This window comes from Macaca thibetana, chromosome 10, assembly GCF_024542745.1.
Source record: "Macaca thibetana thibetana isolate TM-01 chromosome 10, ASM2454274v1, whole genome shotgun sequence".
Lineage (NCBI taxonomy): Eukaryota > Metazoa > Chordata > Mammalia > Primates > Cercopithecidae > Macaca > Macaca thibetana.
In genome coordinates, this window is record NC_065587.1 from 58,688,612 (window position 1) to 58,713,570 (window position 24,959).

General features: G+C 41.9%; 1 protein-coding gene across 14 annotated transcripts in view; it reads left to right on the forward strand.

Moving 5' to 3' along the window:
- Window positions 1-24,959, forward strand: part of ZHX3 (zinc fingers and homeoboxes 3) — a 140,888-nt gene that overhangs the window by 102,161 nt on the left and 13,768 nt on the right. For 9 of the 14 annotated variants that reach the window (XM_050806631.1, XM_050806635.1, XM_050806638.1 and 6 more), the window contains 2 exons: window positions 12,854-15,863; window positions 16,537-16,635. In XM_050806631.1, coding sequence (XP_050662588.1) covers window positions 13,004-15,863; window positions 16,537-16,586 — 2,910 coding nt within the window. In that variant the 5' untranslated portion in view covers window positions 12,854-13,003 and the 3' untranslated portion in view covers window positions 16,587-16,635. The remainder of the gene's footprint in view (window positions 1-12,853; window positions 15,864-16,536; window positions 16,636-24,959) is intronic. The other 5 variants (XM_050806642.1, XM_050806641.1, XM_050806643.1 and 2 more) reach the window with 1 other exon arrangement.

Below are 24,959 nucleotides of genomic sequence, written 5' to 3' on the forward strand. Positions count from 1 at the left end.
GAGCTTAATTTGAAACAAAGTAAAAAGGATCAATTTCAAAGTAAGTCTTTGTTGCTAGCAATAGATAGTGGAATGCTACCTATGGATTTTTATTTTGGAATGGGTTGAGGTTTATGTATGGTCTGTTATACACCATGACTAACTTTTGAATGCATTTCATGGTGTAGAATGTGAAGTCAATTACTATAGAATACTTAAGACTGTATTCATATCTGTCAGATCAACCTCATAATTAGTCACATTCTTTTTTTTTTTTTTTTTTTTTTTTTTTTTTTTTTTTTGAGACGGAGTCTTGCTTTGTTACCCAGGCTAGAGTGCAGTGGCCGGATCTCAGCTCACTGCAAGCTCCGCCTCCCAGGTTCACGCCATTCTCCTGCCTCAGCCTCCCACGTAGCTGGGACTACAGGCGCCTGCCACCTCGCCCGGCTAGTTTTTTGTATGTTTTTTAGTAGAGACGGCGTTTCACCGTGTTAGCCAGGATGGTCTCGATCTCCTGACCTTGTGATCCGCCCGTCTCGGCCTCTCAAAGTGCTGGGATTACAGGCTTGAGCCACCGCGCCCGGCCAATTAGTCACATTCTTTACACCCTTTTTCTTTTTCTACTTAATCTTTAGAGTACTATCTTAAAATCTCCCACTACAGTTATGTTTCTGTAATTCTGTCAGCTTCTACCATTATTTCCGTTTTTAATGATAAATCCTGGGTGATATGTTCAAGAGGACTGCAGGCTGACTATCATAACGCTTGGAAAGAGTCTGTCGAGAGTTGCTTTCTAAATATTTGAATTCCTTCATTGAATTCTTATTGTTCTTCCAGTTCATTCCTCAGAATTTTTTTAAGTTCCTAATTCAGTCCATAATTTAAAGCTAAATCCTTGAATATTTTTATCTAAAAAACTCACATATATATACTGCAGTGCTGAAATATACTGGCTATTGACTGTAGCTTTGCTAATTTAGTGAATTGAGCAAGTACCAATTCCCAAAGACAGATTTTTAAAGTTATGCACTCTTGTTTTTATTTTCCCATTTATGTATTTGTTTATTTTTTGAGACAGAGCCTTACTCTGTCGCCCAGGCTGGAGTGCAGTGGCGCAATTTTGGCTCACTGCAACCTCTGCCTCCTGGGTTCAAATGATTCTCCTGCCCCAGCCTCCCAGTAGCTGGGATTATAGGCATGTATCACCACTGCCTGGCTAATTTTTTGTGTTTTTAGTAGAGACAGGGTTTCACCATGTTGGTCAGGCTGGTCTCGAACTCCGGACCTCAAGTGATCCACTTGTCTCGGCCTCCCAAGTGCTGGGATTACAGGTGTGAGCCACTGCACTCAGCCCCATTTAAAAGATCCATTTACAAGGCAGAAGGTTTCAAGACGGGGCACGTAAAGGGTTGTACAAAGAATGACAAAATGCAAACGTCACCTGGCCTTTCCTTCTGAATCTGTTTTGACCACACCTTACATTTCTATCAGCTCACTTCACTAGGGCTTGACTTAGACAATAGCATGTTTCCACATGGTAGTGCCTCATTTATCAGACATGCTCCATGAGTGTCTTTTGGATGAATGATTTTCTAGATAATTAGAACTCTGCTATTTAAGCACCACTTTTAACCCCTTTAAAAATACATAACAAATAAACCCAAGCTTACCTAAATGGGTAATGTTGCTAAAAACAGCCACCTTAGTAAGCATCCAGGTGATGGGGATATGGGTGTTCATTGTCAATCTCTTTCAACTTTGCCATTTGTTTGAAATTTTTCTTAATAAATGCTGGGGGAAAGTATTACTTCAAGAGGTCTGTAGCCTTTGTTGCAACAATCTGGAGGTTTCTCAGAGAGCTTACTGTGTGGAGTGGTTAAAGTTGCAGGCTCTGGAGCAAGACTGCTTGGGTTCTTATTCAGCCTCTGTTGCGTCCTAGTTGTGTGCGCTTCAGGCAGTTACTGTACTTTTCTGAGCTTTGTGCTTCTTGTCTGTAAAACGAGAATGATTATAGTGCCTGTTCTTGGGTTTATTATGAGTGAAATGAGGGGATGTGTATAAAAGCACTTCCAACAGTATGAAACACTCAGTAAACACTAGCTGTGGCTGCCACTGCTGCCACTACTGCGTTTTTGTAATTGCCTGTAGTCAGTGGTCCACCTACCCAGAACATGGTTAGCGGTGGTACCCTCCTTGGTCATTTATTCGAATGATAATTTAGGGCTAATTTGAGACTTAATTTTAATTTTTTTAAGAGACAAGGTCATGCTCTGTCATCCAGGCTGGAGTGTAGTGGCATGATCCTTGTTTACTGTAGCTCTGAACTCTTGGGCTCAGGTGATCCTCCCACCTCAGCCTTCTGAGTAGCTGAGACTACAGGCACACACCATTGTTCCTGACGAATTTTTTAAAATTTTTTTTGTAGAGATGGGATCTTCCTGTGTTGCCCAGGCTAATCTCGAACTCCTGGCCTCAAATGATCCTCTACATTGGCTTCCCAAAGTGCTGGGATTACAGACGTGAGCTGCTGTGCCTGGCCAAGACTTAATTTTGGGACCATTGCCAAAAATCAAATCCATCTTCATGTTTTCCACTTCTCAGCCTTAGTAAGTAACATATCAGGAACACTATTTACCTTTTCCTCAGTGAAACCTAGTCCCCATTACAAATAGTACTTCTGGCCCTGTGCCTGGGGTGCTTGCGTTGTGTTGCTAGGGCTCTGCAATTAGCTTCTCCTGATGCTGCCTGGCCCTCTGGTATGCTCATGCTCTTTTTCCTTTGTGTTGGTGCTACTTCCAGATAGTAGGTCTGCATCTCTCTTCCCTCTCCTCTGGCAAACCTAATGTTCACAGGCACTGCCATTCAGCTTTTCTAGGGCCGCAGTAAATATTTCCAAGGTGAGTCAGGAAGTAGCACAAGAATGGTGTCATCTGTATTGAAACCTTAGAAATGTAAATGCTGACCCTCTTCTATAGAACGGAGTGCTATAATTTGCTGTCCTCTACCTTTCTTGGTTTCGATGTCCTTCCTGAGGTTTTTATCATATTCACAGTTGTGCAGCCATCCCCACTATCTAATTTCAGAACATTTTCATCGCCCAGTGACTCATTAGCAGCCACTCCCCCTTCTCCCCTACCCTCGGTCCCTGGCAACCACTAATCTACTATCAGCCTCTATGGTTATGCCTCTTCTGGACATTTCATATAAATGGGAATCATACAGTATGTGACATTTTGTGTCTGACTTCTTTCACTTAGCATCAGGATTATCCATGTTGCAGCATGCATCAGAACTTCATTCTTTTTTATGGCTGAAGAATCCATGGTATGGATATATCATATTTTACTTACCCATTCACCAGCTGATAGACATTTGGGTTGTTTCTACCTTTTGGCCATTATTTGAATAATGCTGCTATGAACATTTGTGTACATATTTTAGGGTGGACATGTTTTTATTTATCCTGTGTACATACCTAGGAATTAAATTGCTGGATTTTTTTTTTTTTTTTGAGACAGAGTTTAGCTCTTGTTGCCCAGGCCGGAGTGCAATGGTGTGATCTTGGCTCACCGCAACCTCCGCCTCCCAGGTTCGAGCAATTCTCCTGCCTCAGCCTCCTGAGTAGCTGGGATTACAGGCTTGCACCACCATGCCTGGCTAATTTAGCATTTTTAGTAGAGACGGGGTTTCTCCATGTTGGTCAGGCTGGTCTTGAACTCCTGACCTCAGGTGATCCACCTGCCTTGGCCTCCCAAAGTGCTGGGATTACAGGTGGGAGCCACTGTGCCCAGCCAAATTGCTGGATCTTATGGCAACTCTGTGTTTAACATTTTGAGGAACTGCCAAACAGTTTTCCAGAGTAGCTACACCATTTCACATTTTCATCAGCAATGCATGAGGGCTCCAGTTTCTCTGCATCCTCACTTATACTTGTTATCTGTCACTATAATTACAGCCATCTTGGTGGGCATGAAGTGGTATCTCATTGTGGTTTTGATTTGTGTTTTCCTAATAACGAATGATGTTGAGCACTTTATGTGCTTACTGGCCATTTTTATATTTTCTTTGGAGAAATGTCTATTCAAATCCTTTACCCATTTAAAAATGATCTTTCTATGGTTGAGTTGTAAGAGTTCTTTATGTAATCTGGATATACTTTACCAGATACATGATTTGCAAATCTTTTCTTTCTGTGGTTTGTCTGTCTTTTCACTTTCTTGATGGTAACCTTTGAAGAACACAAGTTTTTAATTTTGATGACATCCAGTTTATCTGTTTTTTTCTTTTGTCATTTGTGCTTTCAGATATTCTACTTGATGTCTTCCATAACTTGTCTGAAAATCTGATTTGCTCACTGGGTCCATAACTGTATTATTCTTAGTTTCCCTGATTTGGGATCATAAAGCACTTGATTTAAAATGTTTGCCAATGATATATATAAAGGAGCTTAGAAATGTTGATGCTCTTTGAGATGGTAAGCCCATTCCTGTGCACTTAACCTCAGGAAATTCCGTGATAGAAGAAAAACATCCTGTATGCCCAGAGATGTTCATTTCACTGTCACCCATGAGATTGGCATGCTTTTCAACAGCAGGGGTGGATAAGTCAAACCCATTGTGGTACATTATTAGGTAGCTATTAAATGTAGTAATTATGAAGCTTGTGTAACAAAAACGTTTATAACATGTTTGGTGAAAAAAGCACAAGTGTGTGCTCACTGTGATAAAAATATGTATAAAATATCTAGACTAAATGAGAAGGTATACAAAGTTACAGATTTATTAAATTTTATTTAAATTACATTTTATCTTTATAATTAAAAATTAAGTAAAAAATGTGTGCATATTTCAAATTGGTGGGGGAAGGGATGACAAGTTAGAGTGGGTTTATGTTTACCCTCCCCTTCAGATTTTTAAAAATTATTTTCATTATCATGATTGTGAAAGTTAGGTTTATAAATCTAAAAAAAAAATAGCCGTGTTTGTTTACTGAGAATTTAAGTAGAGATATTTTAATTTTCTTTACATTTTTATATCAAATCCAAATACTGATAACTTGATTTTAGTATTAGAGTTACTATTGTTTTGGTCATTAGAGCATTATAATTTGCTAAAATGAAAAGTAATAATGATGATTGTCATTATATATTAGTAATAGGGCTCACAGAAGCCCTTTTCTCATGGCATTCTGTGAAACAAATTATTATTATTATTATTATTTTCTTTTTGAGGTATCAACTCTTTAATTTAGGTCTTTTATATATAAAACCATTGATTTTGTTTTCAGGTTAGTTTTCTGCCTTAGCTGTTTTCTTTCTTAGCATTTTAAAAGTGTGAAGTCAATCTGTTTTATTAAAAGTTCAATACATCTAAATTCACAAGTAAGAGATGTTATGTAATGTCTGGATAGTGTAATGATTATTTGTTTCTGGTTTCCTCTTCTTTCTCCTTTCCTTTCTTTTTAAAAAATACTTAAAAGCATATGTGAAGATTACTTACAATTCTTTTTTGTTATTATACCTTAAGTTCTAGGGTACATATGCACAACGTGCAGGTTTGTTACATTCGTATACATGTGCCATGTTGGTGTGCTGCACCCATTAACTTGTCATTTACATTAGATATATCTCCTAATGCTATCCCTCCCCCCACGCCACGACAGGCCCCGGTGTGTGATGTTCCCCCACCCTGTGTCCAGGTGTTCTCATTGTTCAGTTCCCACCTATGAGTGAGAACATGCGGTGTTTGGTTTTCTGTCCTTGTGATAGTTTGCTCAGAATGATAGTTTCTAGTTTCATCCATGTCCCTACAAAGGACATGAACTCACTCTTTTTATGGCTGCATAGTATTCCATGGTGTATATGTGCCACATTTTCTTAATTCAGTCTGTCACTGATGGACATTTGGGTTGATTCCAAGTCTTTGCTATTGTGAATAGTGCTGCAGTAAACATACGTGTGCATGTATCTTTATAGCAGCATGATGTATAATCCTTTGGGTATATGCCCAGTAATGGGATGGCTGGGTCAAATGGTATTTCTAATTCTAGATCCTTGAGGAATCACCACACTGTCTTCCCCAATGGTTGAACTAGTTTACAGTCCCACCAACAGTGTAAAAGTGTTCCTATTTCTCCACATCCTCTCCAGCACTCTCTCCACATCCTCTCCAGTACATCCTTTCCTGACTTTTTAATGATTGCCATTCTAACTGGTGTGAGATGGTATCTCATTGTGGTTTTGATTTGCATTTCTCTGACCAGTGATGAGCATTTTTTCATGTGTCTGTTGGCTGTTTAAATGTCTTCTTTTGAGAAGTGTCTGTTCATATCCTTTGCCCAGTTTTTGATGGGGTCGTTTGATTTTTTCTTGTAAATTTGTGTAAGATTTTTGTAGATTCTGGATATTAGCCCTTTGTTAGATGGGTAGATTGTAAAAATGTTCTCCCATTCTGTAGGTTGCCTGTTCACTCTGATTGTGGTTTCTTTTGCTGTGCAGAAGCTCTTTAGTTTAATTAGATCCCATTTGTCAATTTTGGCTTTTGTTGCCATTGCTTTTGGTGTTTTAGTCATGAAGTCCTTGCCCATGCCTATGGCCTGAATGGTATTGCCTAGGTTTTTTTCTAGGATTTTTATGGTTTTTGGTCTAACATTTAAGTCTTTAATCCATCTTGAATTAATTTTTGTATAAGGTGTAAGGAAGGGATCTAGTTTCAACTTTCTACATATGGCTAGCCAGTTTTCCCAGTACCATTTATTAAATAGGGAATCCTTTCCCCATTTCTTGTTTTTGTCAGATTTGTCAAAGATCAGATGGTTGTAGATGTGTGGTATTATTTCTGAGGGCTCTATTCTGTTCCATTGGTCTGTATCTCTGTTTTGGTACCAGTACCATGCTGTTTTGGTTATTGTAGCCTTGTAGTTTAGTTTGAAGTCAGGTAGTGTGATGCCTCCAGCTTTGTTCTTTTTGCTTAGGATTGTCTTGGCAATATGGGCTCTCTTTTGGTTCCATATGACCTTTAAAGTAGTTTTTTCCAATTCTGTGAAGAAAGTCACTGGTAGCTTGATGGGAATGGCATTGAATCTATAAATTACCTTGGGCAGTATGGCCATTTTCAGTATTGATTTTTCCTATCCATGAGCATGGAATGTTCTTCCATTTGTGTGTGTCCTCTTTGATTTTGCTGAGCAGTGGTTTGTAGTTCTTCTTGAAGAGGTCCTTCACATCCCTTGTAAGTTGGATTCCTAGGTATTTTATTCTCTTTGAAGCAATTGTGAATGGGAGTTCACTCATGATTTGGCTGTCTGTTATTGGTATATAGGAATGCTTGTGATTTTTGCACATTGATTGTGTATCCTGAGACTTTGCTGAAGTTGCTTATCAGCTTAAGGAGATTTTGGGCTGAGACAATGGGGTTTTCTAAATATACAATCATGTTGTCATCTGCAAACAGGGACAATTTGACTTCCTCTTTTCCTAATTGAATAGCCTTTATTTCTTTCTCTTGCCTGATTGCCCTGGCCAGAACTTCCAACACTGTTTTGAATAGGCGTGGTGAGAGAGGGCATCCCTGTCTTGTGCCAGTTTTCAAAGGGAATGCTTCCAGTTTTTGCCCATTCAGTATGATATTGGCTGTGGGTTTGTCATAAATAGCTCTTACTATTTTGAGAGATGTCCCATCAATACCTAGTTTATTGAGAGTTTTTAGCATGAAGGGCTGTTGAATTTTGTCAAAGGCCTTTTCTGCATCTATTGAGATAATCATGTGGTTTTTTTCTTTGGTTCTGTTTATATGATGGATTACGTTTATTGATTTGCGTATGTTGAACCAGCCTTGCATCCCAGGGATGAAGCCAACTTGGTCATGGTGGATAAGCTTTTTGATGTGCTGCTGGATTCAGTTTGCCAGTATTTTATTGAGGATTTTTGCATCGATGTTCATCAGGGATATTGGTCTAAAATTCTTTTTTTGTTGTGTCTCTGCCAGGCTTTGGTATCAGGATGATGTTGGCCTCATAAAATGAGTTAGGGAGGATTCCCTCTTTTTCTATTGATTGGAATAATTTCAGAAGGAATGGTCCCAGCTCCTCTTTGTACCTCTGGTAGAATTTGGCTATGAATCCATCTAGTCCTGGACTTTTTTTGGTTGGTAGGCTATTATTGCCTCAATTTCAGAACCTATTATTGGTCTATTCAGGGATTCAAATTCTTCCTGGTTTAGTCTTTGGAGGGTGTATGTGTCCAGGTTTTTATCCATTTCTTCTAGATTTTCTAGTTTATTTGCATAGAGGTGTTTATAGTATTCTCTGATGGTAGTTTGTATTTCTGTGGGATTGGTGGTGATATTCCCTTTATCCTTTTTTATTGCGTCTATTTGATTCTTCTCTCTTTTCTTCTTTCTTAGTCTTGCTAATGGTCTATCAATTTTGATCTTTTCAAAAAACCAGCTCCTGGATTCATTGATTTTTTGAAGGGCTTTTTGTGCCTCTATCTCCTTCAGTTCTGCTCTGATCTTAGTTATTTCTTGTCTTCTGCTAGCTTTTGAATGTATTTGCTCTTGCTTCTCTAGTTCTTTTAATTGCCATGTTAGGGTGTCAATTTTAGATCTTTTCTGCTTTTTCTTGTGTCCATTTAGTGCTATAAATTACCCTCTACACACTGCTTTAAATGTGTCCCAGAGATTCTGGTATGTTGTGTTTTTGTTCTCATTGGTTTCAAAGAACATCTATTTCTGCTTTCATTTCGTTACGTACCCAGTAGTCATTCAGGAGCAGGTTGTTCAGTTTCCATATAGTTGAGTGGTTTTGAGTGAGTTTCTTAATCCTGAGTTCTAATGTGATTGCACTGTGGTCTGAGAGACAGTTTGTTATAATTTCTGTTCTTTTACATTTGCTGAGGAGTGCTTTACTTCCAACTATGTGGTCAATTTTGGAATAAGTGTGATGTGGTGCTGAGAAGAATGTATATTCTGTTGATTTGGGGTGGAGAGTTCTGTAGATGTCTGTTAGGTCCGCTTGGTGCAGAGCTGAGTTCAATTCCTGGATATCTTTGTTAACTTTCTGTCTCGTTGATATGTCTAATGTTGACAGTGGGGTGTTAAAGTCTCCCATTATTATTGTGTGGGAATCTAAGTCTCTTTGTAGGTCTCTAAGGACTTGCTTTATGAATCTGGGTGCTCCTGTATTGGATTCTTATATATTTAGGATAGTTAGCTCTTCTTGTTGAATTGATCCCTTTACCATTATGTAATGGCCTTCTTTGTCTCTCTTGATCTCTGTTGGTTTAAAGTCTGTTTTATCAGAGACTAGTATTGCAACCCCTGCTTTTGTTTGTTTTCCATTTGCTTGGTAGATCTTCCTCCATCCCTTTATTTTGAGCCTATATGGGTCTCCGCATGTGAGATGGGTCTCCTGAATACAGCACACTGATGGGTCTTGACTCTTTATCCAATTTGCCAGTCTGTGTCTTTTAATTGGAGCATTTAGCCCATTTACATTTAAGGTTAATATTGTTATGTGTGAATTTGGTCCTGTCATTAGGATGTTAGCTGGTTATTTTGCTCATTAGTTGATGCAATTTCTTCCTAGCATTGATGATCTTTACAATTTGGCATGTTTTTGCAGTGGCTGGTACCAGTTATTCCTTTCCATGTTTAGTGCTTCCTTCAGGAGCTCTTGTAAGGCAGACCTGGTGGTGACAAAATCTCTCAGCATTTGCTTGTCTGTAAAGGATTTTATTTCTCCTTCACTTATGAAGCTTAGTTTGGCTGGATATGAAATTCTGGGTGGAAAATTATTTTCTTGAAGAATGTTGAATATTGGCCCCCACTCTCTTCTGGCTTGTAGAGTTTCTGCCAAGAGATCTGCTGTTAGTCTTATGGGCTTCCCTTTGTGGGTAACGTGACCTTTTTCTCTGGCTGCCCTTAACATTTTTTCCTTCATTTCAACTTTGGTGAATCTGACAATTACGTGTCTTGGAGTTGCTCTTCTCGAGGAGTATCTTAGTGATGTTCTTTGTATTTCCTGAATTTGAATGTTGGCCTGCCTTGCTAGGTTGGGGAAGTTCTCCTGGATAATATCCTGCAGAATGTTTCCCAACTTGGTTCCATTCTCCCCATCACTTTCAGGTACACCAGTCAGATGTAGATTTGGTCTTTTCTCCGTATTTCTTGGAGGCTTTGGAGGCTTTGTTCATTTCTTTTTACTCTTATTTCTCTAGACTTCTCTTCTTGCTTCATTTCATTCATTTGATCTTCAATCAGTGATACCCTTTCTTCCACTTGATCAAATCGGCTACTGACGCTTGTGCATGCATCACATAGTTCTCGTGCCATGGTTTTCAGCTCCATCAGGTCACTTAAGGACTTCTCTACACTGTTTATTCTAGTTATCCATTCATCTAATCTTTTTTCAAAGTTTTTAGCGTCTTTGCGATGGGTTCAAAAATCCTCCTTTAGCTTGGAGAAGTTTGTTATTACCAATCGTCTGAAGCCTTCTTCTCTCAACTCGTTAAAGTTATTCTCCATCCAGCTTTGTCCTGTTGCTGGTGAGGAGCTGTGTTCCTTTGGAAGAGAAGAGGCACTCTGATTTTTAGAATTTTCAGCTTTTCTGCTCTGGTTTCTCCCCATCTTTGTGGTTTTATCTACCTTTGGTCTTTTATGATGGTAGCGTACAGATGGGGTTTTGGTGTGGATGTCCTTTCTGTTTGTTAGTTTTCCTTCTAACAGTCAGGACCCTCAGCTGCAGGTCTGTTGGAGTTTGCTAGAGGTCCACTCCAGACCTGTTTGCCTGGGTATCACCAGTGGAGGCTGCAGAACAGCAAATATTGCAGAATGGCAGATGTTGCTGTCTGATCCTCCCTCTGAAAGCTTCGTCTCAGAGGGGCACCTGGCTGTATGAGGTGTCAGTCGGCCCCTACTGGGAGATGCCTCCTAGTTAGGCTACTTGGGGGTCAGGGACCCACTTGAGGAGGCAGTCTGTCCGTTCTCAGATCTCAAACTCCATGCTGGGAGAACCACCACTCTTTTCAAAGCTGTCAGACAGGGACATTTAAGTCTGCAGAAATTTCTGCTGCCTTTTGTTCAGCTATGCCCTGCCAGAGGTGGAGTCTACAGACATAGGCAGGCCTCCTTGAGCTGCAGTGGGCTCCACCCAGCTCAAGCTTCCCGGCTGCTTTGTTTACTTACTCAAGCCTCAGCAATGGTGGATGCCCCTCCCCTAGCCTCGCTGCCACCTTGCAGTTCGATCTCAGACTGCTGTGCTAGCAGTGAGCAAGGCTCTGTGGGCTTGGGACCCTCCGAGCCAGGTGCGGGTATAATCTCCTGGTGTGCCGTTTGCTAAGGCCGTTGGAAAAGTGCAGTATTAGGGTGGGAGTGTCCTGATTTTCCAGGTACCATCTGTCACAGCCTCCTTTTCCTAGGAGAGGGAATTCCCCAACTCCTTGTGCTTCCTGGTTGAGGCGATGCCCCGCCCTGCTCTGTGGGCTGCACCCACTCTCTGACAAGCCCCAGTGAGATGAACCTGGTACCTCAGTTAGAAATGCAGAAATCACCCGTCTTCTGCATCGTTCACGCTGGGAGCTGCAGACTGAAGCTGTTCCTGTTCGGCCATCTTGGAATCTCCCTGTGAAACAATTATTACAATTACTTTATACATAAGTAAATGAATCAACTCAGCTTTTGAAATAAGTTTCAAAGAGGGCTTAGCATAGTGGCTCATGCCTGTATTTCCAGCACTTAGGAAGGCCAAGGTGGGAGGATTATTTGAGCCCAGGAGTTCAAGACCAGCCTGGGCAATGTGGTGAGAGACCCTCACTACTACTATTTTTTGTCTCTACAAAAAATAAAAAACTAGACAGTTGTGTTGGCACATGCCTGTAATCCCAGCTACTCGAGAGGCTGAGGCAGGAGGATCACTTGAGTCCAGGAGGTCAAGGCTGCAGTGAGCCATAATCGCACCATTGCACTCCAGCTTTGGCAACAGAGGGAGACTTTGTTTGAAAAAGTAAAATAAAATGAAATATGTTTCAAAGAGCTCAGAGATGTAATAGTTTTTTATGAAACAATAAAGGTACCCAAAAAAATAATGAAGAAAAAGCACAGTTACAAGGTCGGGCACTCAAGGTGAGACCACACTTTGAGTTCTTGTACACAGATGGAGAATGTACAGCTTGCTGGGCCACAAAGTGGTTCTGTGGATTCCCTGACCCTCTGACCTTTGGTTTCATCTGAGTAACAATGGTCTGGGGTATGTACAGCCAGTAACTGTAAGGTGATCGCTTTTCTGTGGCCTAGAATAAGTGTGGCAGGCAAGGAAAGGCCACAGAGGCCTGGCTCTTACAGCAGCCAGTCTTCCCAGGCACCCCCGCCCACCCCCCCCCCTTCCGTTCACACACTGCAGCTAACTTGGTCCCTGGGCCTGGCTTGGAAGAGACAGAGGCGTCATCTTGTTCTCATCTGTGGGAAGGCTATGAAAAGAAAAACCCATGTTGGCCCAAAATGTAAACAAGAATTACACTAGGATCTTTTGTTCTCACTCTGACATGGTCAGAATTAATTTGGAGGTCCAAAAAGAGTGTGTTTTTGTTTTTTAATCTGAGTTACTTAATGCAACGATATGTAGTGGGTGGTGGGAATGAAACAAAAATACCTTGCTTAAGTCTATCAGTTGGTATTGGACCATCCCCAGGTCATTCTTCAGGGTCCAGTTTTTGTCATTAGGGGGTTCCTAACTCAGACTTCTCATCCAAGTTGCTGATTGAACTTACTGTGAAAACACCTAGATGGTAGAAGGCAAGCAGTGGAATGTCTCTGGGTATCTGAGAAATATACAGAAAGCATTTAAGAGAATTTAATCATTTTTTTCTCCCTTTCCTTAGATTGAATAGGGAAAACCTGCTTTCTGCAAACAACTGAAAAAGCTGCACTTACAAACTGTTTCTTTGGCCCTCATCGAGAAGCTGGAACTTGTATTGTGAGGCCCCTGATGGGACAAGCTCTCAACTGCTGATCACCCAGTGATTGTCACCATGGCCAGCAAGAGGAAATCCACCACACCATGCATGATCCCAGTGAAGACGGTGGTGGTGCAGGATGCCAGCATGGAGGCCCAGCCCGCTGAGACCTTGCCTGAAGGACCCCAGCAGGATCTGCCCCCAGAAGCACCTGTTGCCAGCAGTGAGGCAGCGCAGAACCCCAGCAGTACTGATGGCTCTACACTGGCCAATGGGCATCGGAGCACTTTAGATGGCTATTTGTATTCCTGTAAATACTGTGATTTCAGATCCCATGATATGACTCAGTTTGTGGGACATATGAACTCAGAGCACACAGACTTTAATAAAGACCCAACTTTTGTATGCAGTGGGTGCAGTTTTCTGGCAAAAAGCCCTGAGGGGCTTTCCTTGCACAATGCCACGTGTCACTCCGGGGAAGCCAGCTTTGTGTGGAATGTGGCCAAGCCAGACAATCATGTGGTTGTGGAGCAGAGCGTCCCTGAGAGCACCAGCACTCCTGACTTAGCAGGTGAGCCCAGTGCCGAAGGGGCCGATGGACAGGCAGAAATCATCATTACCAAAACTCCAATCATGAAGATAATGAAAGGCAAAGCTGAAGCCAAAAAAATTCATACACTCAAGGAGAATGTCCCTAGCCAGCCTGTGGGTGAGGCCTTACCAAAGCTGTCGACTGGAGAAATGGAGGTGAGAGAGGGGGACCATTCCTTCATCAATGGGGCAGTTCCAGTCAGCCAGGCATCTGCCAGCTCTGCAAAAAACCCCCATGCTGCCAACGGGCCCCTGATAGGAACAGTGCCAGTTTTGCCAGCTGGCATAGCACAGTTCCTCTCGCTCCAGCAGCAGCCCCCAGTGCATACCCAACACCATGCCCACCAGCCACTGCCCACAGCCAAGGCCCTTCCCAAAGTGATGATCCCCCTGAGTAGCATTCCAACGTACAATGCAGCCATGGACTCTAACAGCTTCCTGAAGAACTCCTTCCACAAGTTCCCCTACCCCACCAAAGCCGAGCTCTGCTATTTGACTGTGGTGACCAAGTATCCAGAAGAACAGCTCAAGATCTGGTTCACAGCCCAAAGGCTGAAGCAGGGGATCAGCTGGTCCCCTGAGGAGATTGAGGATGCCCGGAAAAAGATGTTCAATACAGTCATCCAGTCTGTGCCTCAGCCCACAATTACGGTTCTAAATACCCCACTCGTCGCCAGTGCTGGCAATGTACAGCATCTCATCCAGGCCGCTCTCCCAGGTCATGTTGTGGGGCAGCCAGAGGGTACAGGAGGGGGACTTCTGGTCACTCAGCCATTGATGGCCAATGGGTTGCAAGCAACAAGTTCCTCTCTCCCCCTCACGGTAACATCTGTGCCCAAGCAGCCAGGTGTGGCACCCATTAACACTGTGTGTTCAAATACAACGTCAGCTGTGAAGGTGGTCAATGCGGCCCAGTCGCTCCTCACGGCCTGTCCCAGTATAACTTCCCAAGCCTTCCTTGATGCTAGCATCTACAAAAACAAGAAATCTCATGAACAGCTGTCAGCTCTGAAAGGGAGCTTCTGTCGGAACCAGTTCCCAGGGCAGAGCGAAGTTGAGCATCTCACCAAAGTGACGGGCCTCAGTACCAGAGAGGTACGGAAATGGTTCAGTGACCGTAGATACCACTGCCGGAACTTGAAGGGCTCCAGAGTGACGATGCCTGGAGATCACAGCTCCATGATCATTGACTCTGTACCAGAGGTGTCCTTCTCCCCATCGTCCAAGGTCCCTGAGGTAACCTGCGTCCCGACAACAGCCACACTAGCAACCCACCCTTCTGCCAAACGACAATCTTGGCACCAGACTCCTGACTTCACACCAACCAAATACAAGGAGCGAGCCCCTGAGCAGCTCAGAGCCCTGGAGAGCAGTTTTGCACAAAACCCTCTTCCTCTTGATGAGGAACTGGACCGCCTGAGAAGTGAAACCAAAATGACCCGACGAGAAATTGATAGCTGGTTTTCAGAGAGACGGAAAAAAGTGAATGCTGAGGAGACCAAGAAGGCCGAGGAGAATGCCTCTCAGGAAGAAGAGGAGGCTGTTGAGGATGAGGGTGGAGAAGAGGATTTGGCCAGTGAGCTAAGGGTATCTGGTGAAAATGGCTCTCTGGAAATGCCCAGCAGTCATATCTTGGCAGAGCGCAAAGTCAGCCCCATTAAAATCAACCTGAAGAACCTGCGGGTCACTGAAGCCAATGGCAGGAATGAGATTCCAGGGCTGGGTGCCTGTGACCCTGAGGATGATGGGTCAAACAAACTGGCAGAGCAGCTCCCAGGCAAAGTGAGCTGCAAAAAGACTGCCCAGCAGCGGCACTTGCTGCGGCAGCTCTTTGTCCAGACACAGTGGCCGAGCAACCAGGACTATGACTCCATCATGGCCCAGACAGGTCTGCCGCGGCCGGAGGTGGTGCGCTGGTTTGGAGACAGCAGGTACGCATTGAAGAATGGCCAACTCAAGTGGTACGAAGACTATAAGCGAGGCAACTTTCCACCAGGTCTACTGGTAATTGCCCCTGGCAACCGGGAGCTCCTGCAGGACTATTACATAACACACAAGATGCTGTATGAAGAGGACCTGCAGAACCTCTGTGACAAGACTCAGATGAGCTCCCAGCAGGTCAAGCAGTGGTTTGCTGAGAAAATGGGGGAGGAGACCAGAGCCGTGGCAGACACAGGCAGTGAGGACCAGGGCCCTGGTACTGGTGAGCTCACAGCAGTTCACAAAGGGATGGGTGACACCTATTCAGAGGTGTCTGAGAACAGTGAATCGTGGGAGCCCAGTGTCCCTGAGGCCAGCTCAGAGCCCTTTGACACATCGAGTCCCCAGGCTGGACGTCAGCTCGGTAAGGAGTCCACAGGGGTCATGGCTATCCTATGTGGGTAAGGGGCGGATGCACTTATGGTTGGGCGCTGAATTTACTGCACAGGGTCATCTGCTGTCTCTAAGACTGCCTGGCAGCAGCATTAACTGCCTGGCTGCTTCAGAGGACAACTAGCAGCAGGAGCCATAGGAACATAATATGATAAATGGTTGAGAGCTGTTTTTTGTTTCATGTGTTTTTAAAAACCTGCACAGGGGAAGGAACATGGTGACCCTAAAGGGTCCAAGCTTTTTTAGCCATTTCTTAGCAATAGGAAGCAGGTCAAAACATCCTCTGAGTCAGGCAGATCCACAGCCACTGGGTAGGAGAGAGCAATAGGACATGAATTGAAATTCAGCTCAAATTGATGAACAAAAGGAAAGAGAGCCTTTAATTGTCCTTAGATACATAATGTGCTTTTTTCCAATGATGAAAGTCTTGTGTTTCTCTCATTATTCCTGATGTAGAAGAAATGTTTATTATAATGGGAAATCACCTTCCTTCTTTGACACATATGGAATCAAAAGCTTGAATTTTGTTCCTCAGTTTCTCTAGATCATACTCAAAAGCAAAATGTATTATAGAAGGTTATTTTTATTTAAGACATAGTTTTGAAGCCACAGACAAGTCATGTTATTACGTGTTGATTTTCTAGGTTCCTGGTCACTGAGTTCCCAGCCTCTCCCTTCCCTCCTTACCCTTTGACATTTGTGTTCTCATTAGAGACCCCATCAGAGGGCAGCCAGAAGCTCAGGTGAGAGCCAGGAGGGCGGAGTGTTGTAGAAGCTGAAGGGATTGGGGGTTCCAAAATGGCAGCGTTGCTAGTTGAGTTGGCAATGGTGGGAGGGGGTACAGGAGACAGTATCTGTGGTGTTGGGCAATGTGATGGTTCCCTAGTGACTTTGGCATGAGCTGCCTCAGTGTGGGGCCTTGTGTTTGGCACCTCATCCCCAGGGCCAACTGTCGTGCCCTATCCCTCAGAAATCCCACAGAATTTCCTGGATGGTGTTCCATTGTTTCCATACAATAGCCAACGATTGTTGTTTGTTTATTTTGGCCTGGCAAATCCCAGCTCCTCCACCTCAGTTGCTTTCTACTTAGGATGTCTTAAAAAGGACAAAATTCTTTTTCTTTCTCTGAATATTTTAAATTCATTTGAACACAACAATTTGAAACATAGTTATGCTGTTATTTCTTTACTCAGTTAAGGAAAAAGAGACTTCCTTGTTGGCCCATAATTTGGTGGGGTGGTGGGGGCAGGGAGTACCACGTCATCCATCGGTTTAGCATTTGCAGAAAGCCTATTCTTCTCATGTTCACATACTAAGGCAAAATCCGGTTCCACAAAGCCCACAGTGAGAGCAAACACCTGGTGGAGCCTAAAGTCACTAGTCAGCAGTTAGGGTTGGAGTACACAGGGCCACTGGCTCCCTTATGGCCTCCTCCAACTCCAGACATGTTTTCAGTAGGGCAAGAGTACAACAAAACACTCCCCTCCTTTGGGGCCCACAGCTCACAGCCTGCTTTATAAAGTAGCTGGTGGCACACCCTGGAGTCAGAACAACAGGTTTTTACAGCTGGTTTGACCTTTTTATAATGCAGAGCAGGTAGTCTCTCCTGCAAGTCTTGTCCAAGTTGCTAAGTTGGCCATTATGTTATACCCAGCTCTATGCTTCTTGTGATATACCAGTAGGCCAGGGTGTCATGCTCAAGAGAGATGAGGATGTTTGAACAAGTTTATTACAAAAGCTTACATGGAGAATGATGTTATGGAAGATGTTATGGCAGTAGCAGCACCAGGAATCCTTTCCTCCACCAAAACAATTGAACTGGCAGTAAATGTCTCAAGCAACTGTTTTGGGACTCAGAAGTCTAGTTGAACACTTGCAACATCCAGGGAAGAGCTTGATAGAGAGGCTTATAAATTTTGATGGGTTTTTTTTTTGTTTCACATAGCAGCATCCCCAAGCTCTGCAGTAGGCAACTGTGGAAAATGTTCCTGGTGCAGACTGTTGGTGCCAGGGTGGGCAATAACAACTTTGTCCTCCAAAAGTCAAGTTTTTGTGGCCAGGTGTGGTGGCTCATAACTGTAATCCCAGCACTTTGGGAGGCTGAGGTGGGTGGATCACTTGAGGTCAGGAGTTTGAGATTAGCCTGGCCAACATGGTAAAACCCCGTCTCTATTAAAAATACAAAAATTATCCAGGCATGGTGGTGAGTGCCTATAATCCCAGTTATTTGTGAGGCTGAGGCAAGAGAATCACTTGAACCTGGGAGGCAGAAGTTGCAGTGAGCCAAGATGACACCACTGCATTCTAGTCTGGGCAACAGAGTGAGGCTCCATCTCAAAAAAACATATTTTTTATATATATATATAGTTTTTATGTTTTGATTGCTGATTACTGCATTTAATCACTGAGGGGGCCAGTGCAGAGGCTGATCATTGTCTCAGCTCCCTTGGGCAGAAGGAGCTTTCTAGCCACAAGGGGTTTTAAAGAGACAGTACCTTTTTTTTTCTTTATTCCTCCTTTTGGCAAGCCAGATATTTAAGGAAATCTTAGGTCACTGGTTAACCACAGAGATATCACAACAGAAACTTCACTGACCCCATACCGCAAAGAATACACACTTCACAGAAATAGTTGGAAAAGTCACAAATAGTTGGCTCTAGCCCTCAATAAACAAAAATCAACAATCTCTGAGGCATGAGAGAATTAGATTCTCAGTTACCACAATGTAATACTCATAATGTCCAGTTCTCAACAAAAAATTACAAAACATAAAAAGAAATAGAAAAATATGGTCTATTCACAGGAGAAAAATTGACAGACACCATCCTTGAGGAAGGCCATTGGGATTATTACCCAAAGACATTAAATCATCTATCCTAAGTATGTTCAATGAGCTAAAGGAAACCATGGACAAAGAACTAAAGGAAATCAGGAAAACCGTGCATGAACAAAATGAGAATATCAATAAAGAGATAGAAATTATAAAAAGGAACCAAACAAATTCTAGAGCTAAAATGTATAATCCCTAAAATGGAAAACATACTAGAGGGATTCAACAAAGATTTGGGCATGCAAAAGAAGAGAAGAGTGAATTTGAAGAGAAAATAATTGAAATTATCCAAAGGAACAGAAAGAAAAAAATATATAGAAAAAAAACCTGAAAGAGCTGTGGGACATCATCAAACATACTAATATACTCATATATTCATATAGTTATTATATTCATTAGTATATTCATACTAATATACTCATATAGGAATCCCAGAAAAAGAAAAGGGACAGAAAGAATATTTCAAGAAATAATGATAGAAAATTTCCCAAACCTGATGAAAGACATGAATCTACACATCCAAAAAGCTAATAAAATCCAAGCAGGATGAACTCAGGTCCACAAGACATATTAGAATTGTCAAAACCTAAAGACAGGATTTTGAAAGCAAGAGAGAAGCAACTCGTCACATACAAAGAATTTTCGACAAGATTAACAGCCAATTCATCAAAAACCTTGGAAGCCCAAAGGCAGCAAGATGATATATCTCAAGTCGTGAAAGAAAAAAAAAACCTCTAAACCAAGATTTCTATATGTGGCAAAACTGTCTTTCAAAAATGAAAGAGAAATCCAGACATTTCGAAATAAAATTGAAGGAGTTATTTCTAGTAGACGTGCCCTAGCAGAAATGCTAAAGGGAGTCCTTCAGGCTGAAATGAAAGGATACTGAACAGAAACTTGAAGCCGTAAGAAAAAATAAAGAGCAGTAGTTAAGATAACTTTAGAGGTATATATAAGAGCCAGTACTATTGTACTTTTGGTTTATAACTTTTTCTCTTTGTGCTTTATAATTTAAAAGACAAATTCATTAAAAAATTATAAATCTATATTAATGGGCATAGAATGTAGTAAGATGTAATCTGTGTAATAAAACAAATTAGTGCATTGCAAACAAAACAGAATCAAAACAGTACATTATGGACAAATAAATACAAGAGGAAGTAGTAATGGAATTGAGGAATCAAAAACGTATAAGACAAATGAAAAACAAATAGCCAAATGGCAGAATTAAATCCTTGATCAGTAATCACATTAAATGTAAAGGGATTAAGCTCTTCTATTAAAAAGAAAGATTGGCAGATTGGAGTAAAAAAAATAAAGTGTTTATATGCTGTCTTAAGAGACTCATGTTAGATATAAGGACATAAGGAGGTTGAAAGTAAAAGGATAGAAAAAGATACACCTAGAAAATAGCAACCATATGACAGCTGAGGTGGCTATATTATCACTAGACAAAATAATCTATTTTTTCCTGGAGAAAAAAATATATATATAGTAAATATATACAATTATATATTCTATATAACTTGCATATGTTATATATATGTTAACATATGCATATGTTATATATATAAAATATATAATTTAGAATTAGCCAGCCAGACTCAGCTGAGATAATCCCAGTTTTGTTGGCAATATAGAAAGCATTGTAATCAGGAGCCGGTTGAACATATGCCTTCTTCTCTCCATCAGCCCTGATCAGTGTGTTGACTTTGATCACATCAGTGTCATAGAGCTGCTTCACAGCCTGTCTGATCTGGTGCTTTTTGGATTTTAACGTCCGCAGTGAACACAGGTGTATTGTTGTCTTCTGTCTTCTTCATGGCAGACTCAGTGGTCACTGGTCAGTGAGAACTTGATGATGGCATAGTGGTCAAACTTATTTCTCCTGGTAGTGATCTTCTGAGGATACTGAGGCTGCCTTTGGAGTCATAATGTCTTGGGCCACAGGAAGGTGGGTGATGTGTGGATCTTTTTGTTGTTGTTGTTGTTGGCTATGTGGATGCCTTTCAGCACTACCTTCTTGGCCTTCAAAGTCTTCACTTTGGGATCAGCTTTAGGAAAGCCAAGAGCTTCCTTCTTCACCTCCAGCATGCTCTTTTGAAAAAGGCACACAAAATAAACTTTAAATCAAGAAAGGTTACAAAAGACAAAGAAGGATATTATATTGATAAAAGATGTACTACATATCTCTAACAGAGCTCCAGAACATGTGAAACCAAAATGACAGAATTAAAGGGAGAGAGATACAAAAATAGTTGGAGACTTTAATACTCCATGTCCAACAATGGATATAGAAACCAGATAGAAGATCAGTCGGGAAACAGAGGATTTGAACAACACTCTAAGCAAATTAAACCAAATAGACATAAACAGAATACCACCCAACAACAGCAGAATACACAGTCTTCTCAAATTCACATGGAATATTCTCCAGGATAAACCATATGTTAAGCCATGAAACAAGTGTTAATAAATTTTTAAAAACTGAAATTATACAGAGTGCATTTCCAATTTCAGTGGAATGAAACTAGACATTGAAAATAGAAAACTGGAAATACACAAATATGTGGAAATTAGCACACTATTTAAAAACTAGTGGGTCAAAGAAGAAATCATAAGGGAAATTAAAAAATACCTTGAGACAAATGAAAACACAACATACCAGAACTTATGGCACATAGTGAGAGCAATCCTAAGAGGTAAATTTGTAGTAAATGCATACATTAAAAAAGAAGATCTCATGCTGGGTGCAGTGGCTCATGCCTGTAATCCCAGCACTTTGGGAGGCTAAGGTAGGTGGATCACTGGAGGTCAGGAGTTCGAGACCAACCTGGCCAACATAGTGAAACCCTGTCTCTACTAAAAATACAAAAATTAGCTGGGCATGGTGGCAGGCGCCTGTAATCCCAGCTACTAGGGAGGCTGAGACGAGAGAATCATTTGAACCCAGGAGGCGGAGGTTGCAGTGAACTGAGGCCACACCATTGCACTCCAGCCTGCGCAACAAGAGTGAAACTCTGTCTCAAAAAATAAAAAATAAAACTCAGTCGGGCATGGTGGCTTGCACCTATATCCCAGTGCTTTGGGAGACCAAGGCAGGAGAATCACTTGAGGCCAGGAGTTTGAGACCTGCCTGGGTAACAAAGTAAGATCCTGTCTCTGCAAAAAAAGTAAAAAAATAGCCAGGTGTGGTGGCATGTTCTTGTAGTGCCAGCTACTCAGGTGTCTGAGCTGGGAGAATTGTTTACCAGGAGTTTGGGCTTATAGTGAGCTATGCTTGCACCACTGCATTCCAGCCTGGGTGACAATGTGAGACCCCATGTCTTAAACTTTTTTTTTTAAAGATCTCGAATCAGTAACCTAAATGTACACTTTACAGAACTAGAAAAGAGCAAACAAAACCCAAAGTTACCAGAAGGAAGGAAATAAAGGTTAGAGCAGAGATAGAGAATCAATGAAACCAAAAGTTGGTTCTTGAAAAAACAAAACTGACAAACCTTTAAATAAGAATGAAAGAGAAGACTTAAATTAGTAACATCAGAAAGGAAAGAGGGGATGTTACATTTTCACATGAATATATTTTCACAAGAATATAAGAGACTACTATTAACAGTTATGTGCCAATAAATTGGGTAACCTAGATGAAATTCCTAGAAACCCACACTCTCCCAAAATCAACTGATGAAGAAATAGAAAACCAAAATATATCAATAATTGGTAAGAAGATTGAATCTGTTATCAGAAACATTCCAACAGTGAAAAGTCTAGGACCCCTGGTGAATTCTTCCAAATATTGAAAGAAGAATTAACACACCAGTTCTCTTCAAACTCCTCCAAAAATATTAAAGAGGAGTAAATGCTTCTTAACTCATGAGGTCACCATTACCCTGACACCAAAGCAAGACAAGGGCACTACAAGAAAAGAAATCTACAGACTAATATCCCTTATGAATATAGATAAGAAAATCGGCAACAAAATAGCAAGCCAAATTCAGCAGCATACTAAAAGGATTATACCTCACGACCAAGTGGGATTTATCCCTGCAATGCAAGGATTGCCTGGCACATGAATATCAATGTAATACACCACATTAAAAGAATAAAGAGAATAAAACACATCATCCTAATTCAAGCAGAAAGAGCGTCTGACAAGTCAACATGCTTTCATGACGATAAACATTCAATAACTAGGAATATGACAATATGATAAAGACCATATATGAAAAGCCCGCAATTAACATCATACTCAACAGTGGTGAAAGACCAAAAACTTTTCCCCTAAAATCAGGAATGAAATAAAGATGCCCACTTTTGCCACTTCTGTTCAAAACAGTATTGGAAGTTCTAGCCAGAACAGTTAGGCTAAGTAAATAAATAAATAAATAAATAAAAGTATCCAAGTTCGAAAGAAAGAAGTAAAATGATCTTTGTTCACAGATGACATGGTCATATATGTAGAAACTTGAGGCCGGGTGCAGTGGCTCACGCCTGTAATCTCAGCACTTTGGGAGGCCAAGGCAGGCAGATCACGAGGTCAAGAGATCGAGACCACCCTGGCCAACATGATGAAACCCTGTCTCTACTAAAAATACAAAAATTAGCTGGGCATGGTGGCACATGCCTTTAGTCCCAGCTACTAAGGAGGCTGAGGCAGGAGACTCACTTGAGCCTGGCAGGCGGAGGTTGCAGTGAGCTGAGATCATGCCACTGTACTCCAGCCTGGTGACAGAGTGTGACTCCTTCTCAAAAAAAGCAAGCAAAAAACTTGAATCCACAAAAAAAAAAAAAAAAAAGAGCTAATAAATAAACTTGGCAACGCTGCAGGATATAAAATCACACAAAAAAAAATCAGTTGTATTTAGCTGGGCACAGTGACATAACTGTAGTCCCAGCTACTTGGGACGCTGAGGCAGGAATTCAAGGAGGCCAGCCTGGGTAACATAGTGAGACCCTATCTGTTTAAAAAAATTGGTTGTATTTTTATGCACTTGCAATGAACAATCTGAAAAGAAAATTTTAAAGATGGTATCATTTACAATGGCATCAAAAAGAAAAAGTGCTTAGGAATAAATTTAACCAAGGAGGCAAAAGAAGTGTGTCTTGAAAACTACAAAATGTTGCTGTAAAACATTAAAGACGACCTAAATAAATAGAAAGATATCCCATGTTCATGGATTGACATTAAGATGTAGATACAACCCAAAGCCAACTACAGAGTCAATGTAAAATCTATCAAAAGCATAGTCGCATTTTTACAGAAATAAGAAAATCCAGGAAGACCCAATCAAAATGGCTGACTAGAGGCATTTTGTACTCACCTCTTCCATTAAGAACAAAAATAGAGAGTAATCACACTTTGAATAGATTATCCAAGGCAGAACACTGGAAATCACAGAAAAGAGACAGGAAACAAGGAAGGAAAAAGAAGCAAGGCAGCTTGTTCAGCTGGGATTGGCAGGGAACTGAGAGAGACCCCCCAGCATGGGGAAAAGGTAAGCAAGAGACCCTCAGTGGTCCACATTTCCACCATGAAAGGATTCTGCAGTTCTAGCCATGGGAGAGCTCCTCAGCCCTTGCAGTCCCTGAAATATAACATGGGTGGTGTCAGGAGATAGTTCAATGGCACTACTCCAGAAGGGAGCTTGCACTGGGTTCCCCATACTTCCTGAGAACTAAACAGCTACAGCAAGATGCCATTTAAAGCCCAGTCCCCAAAAGACTGTACACTGTCCTGGAGTCCCTGGGTGCCAGGGCTGAGGTGTAAGAGAACTGCAAACTGTTTTCCCCAGAGCTGAGGTGCAAGTGACTGTGAGTTACTGCAGCTGGGGCCGAAGCACTACAAGGCATATGCTCTTGCTGTTGTGGCTGAGGCACAACCATAGTGCCAGCTACCATAGCAGGGGCTGAGGCACCAGTGCCACTGGAGCTGAGTGAGATGTGAGTGGCACATACATTCCCCACTGGCCAGTAACCCCGTGCTCCCCAATGGAAGGCAGTAGTACAGCACTGCCACTCCCTATCCAAGCATTCTGAAGGTGGCCTAGGGATTGCCCTGCCCCTGCCCACCTTGGTTGGCAGCTGCACACATCAGAGGGAGCCTGAGGATTAGACTGCCCAGCCTAGCCCACTACCATTGGCACCTGAATGCTCTTTTTGGGTGCCTGAGGTTGTTGGGGCTTACCCACCTGGCTACTACTACCTGTATGTACCACTTGTGGGCCTGGAGAATGGGCC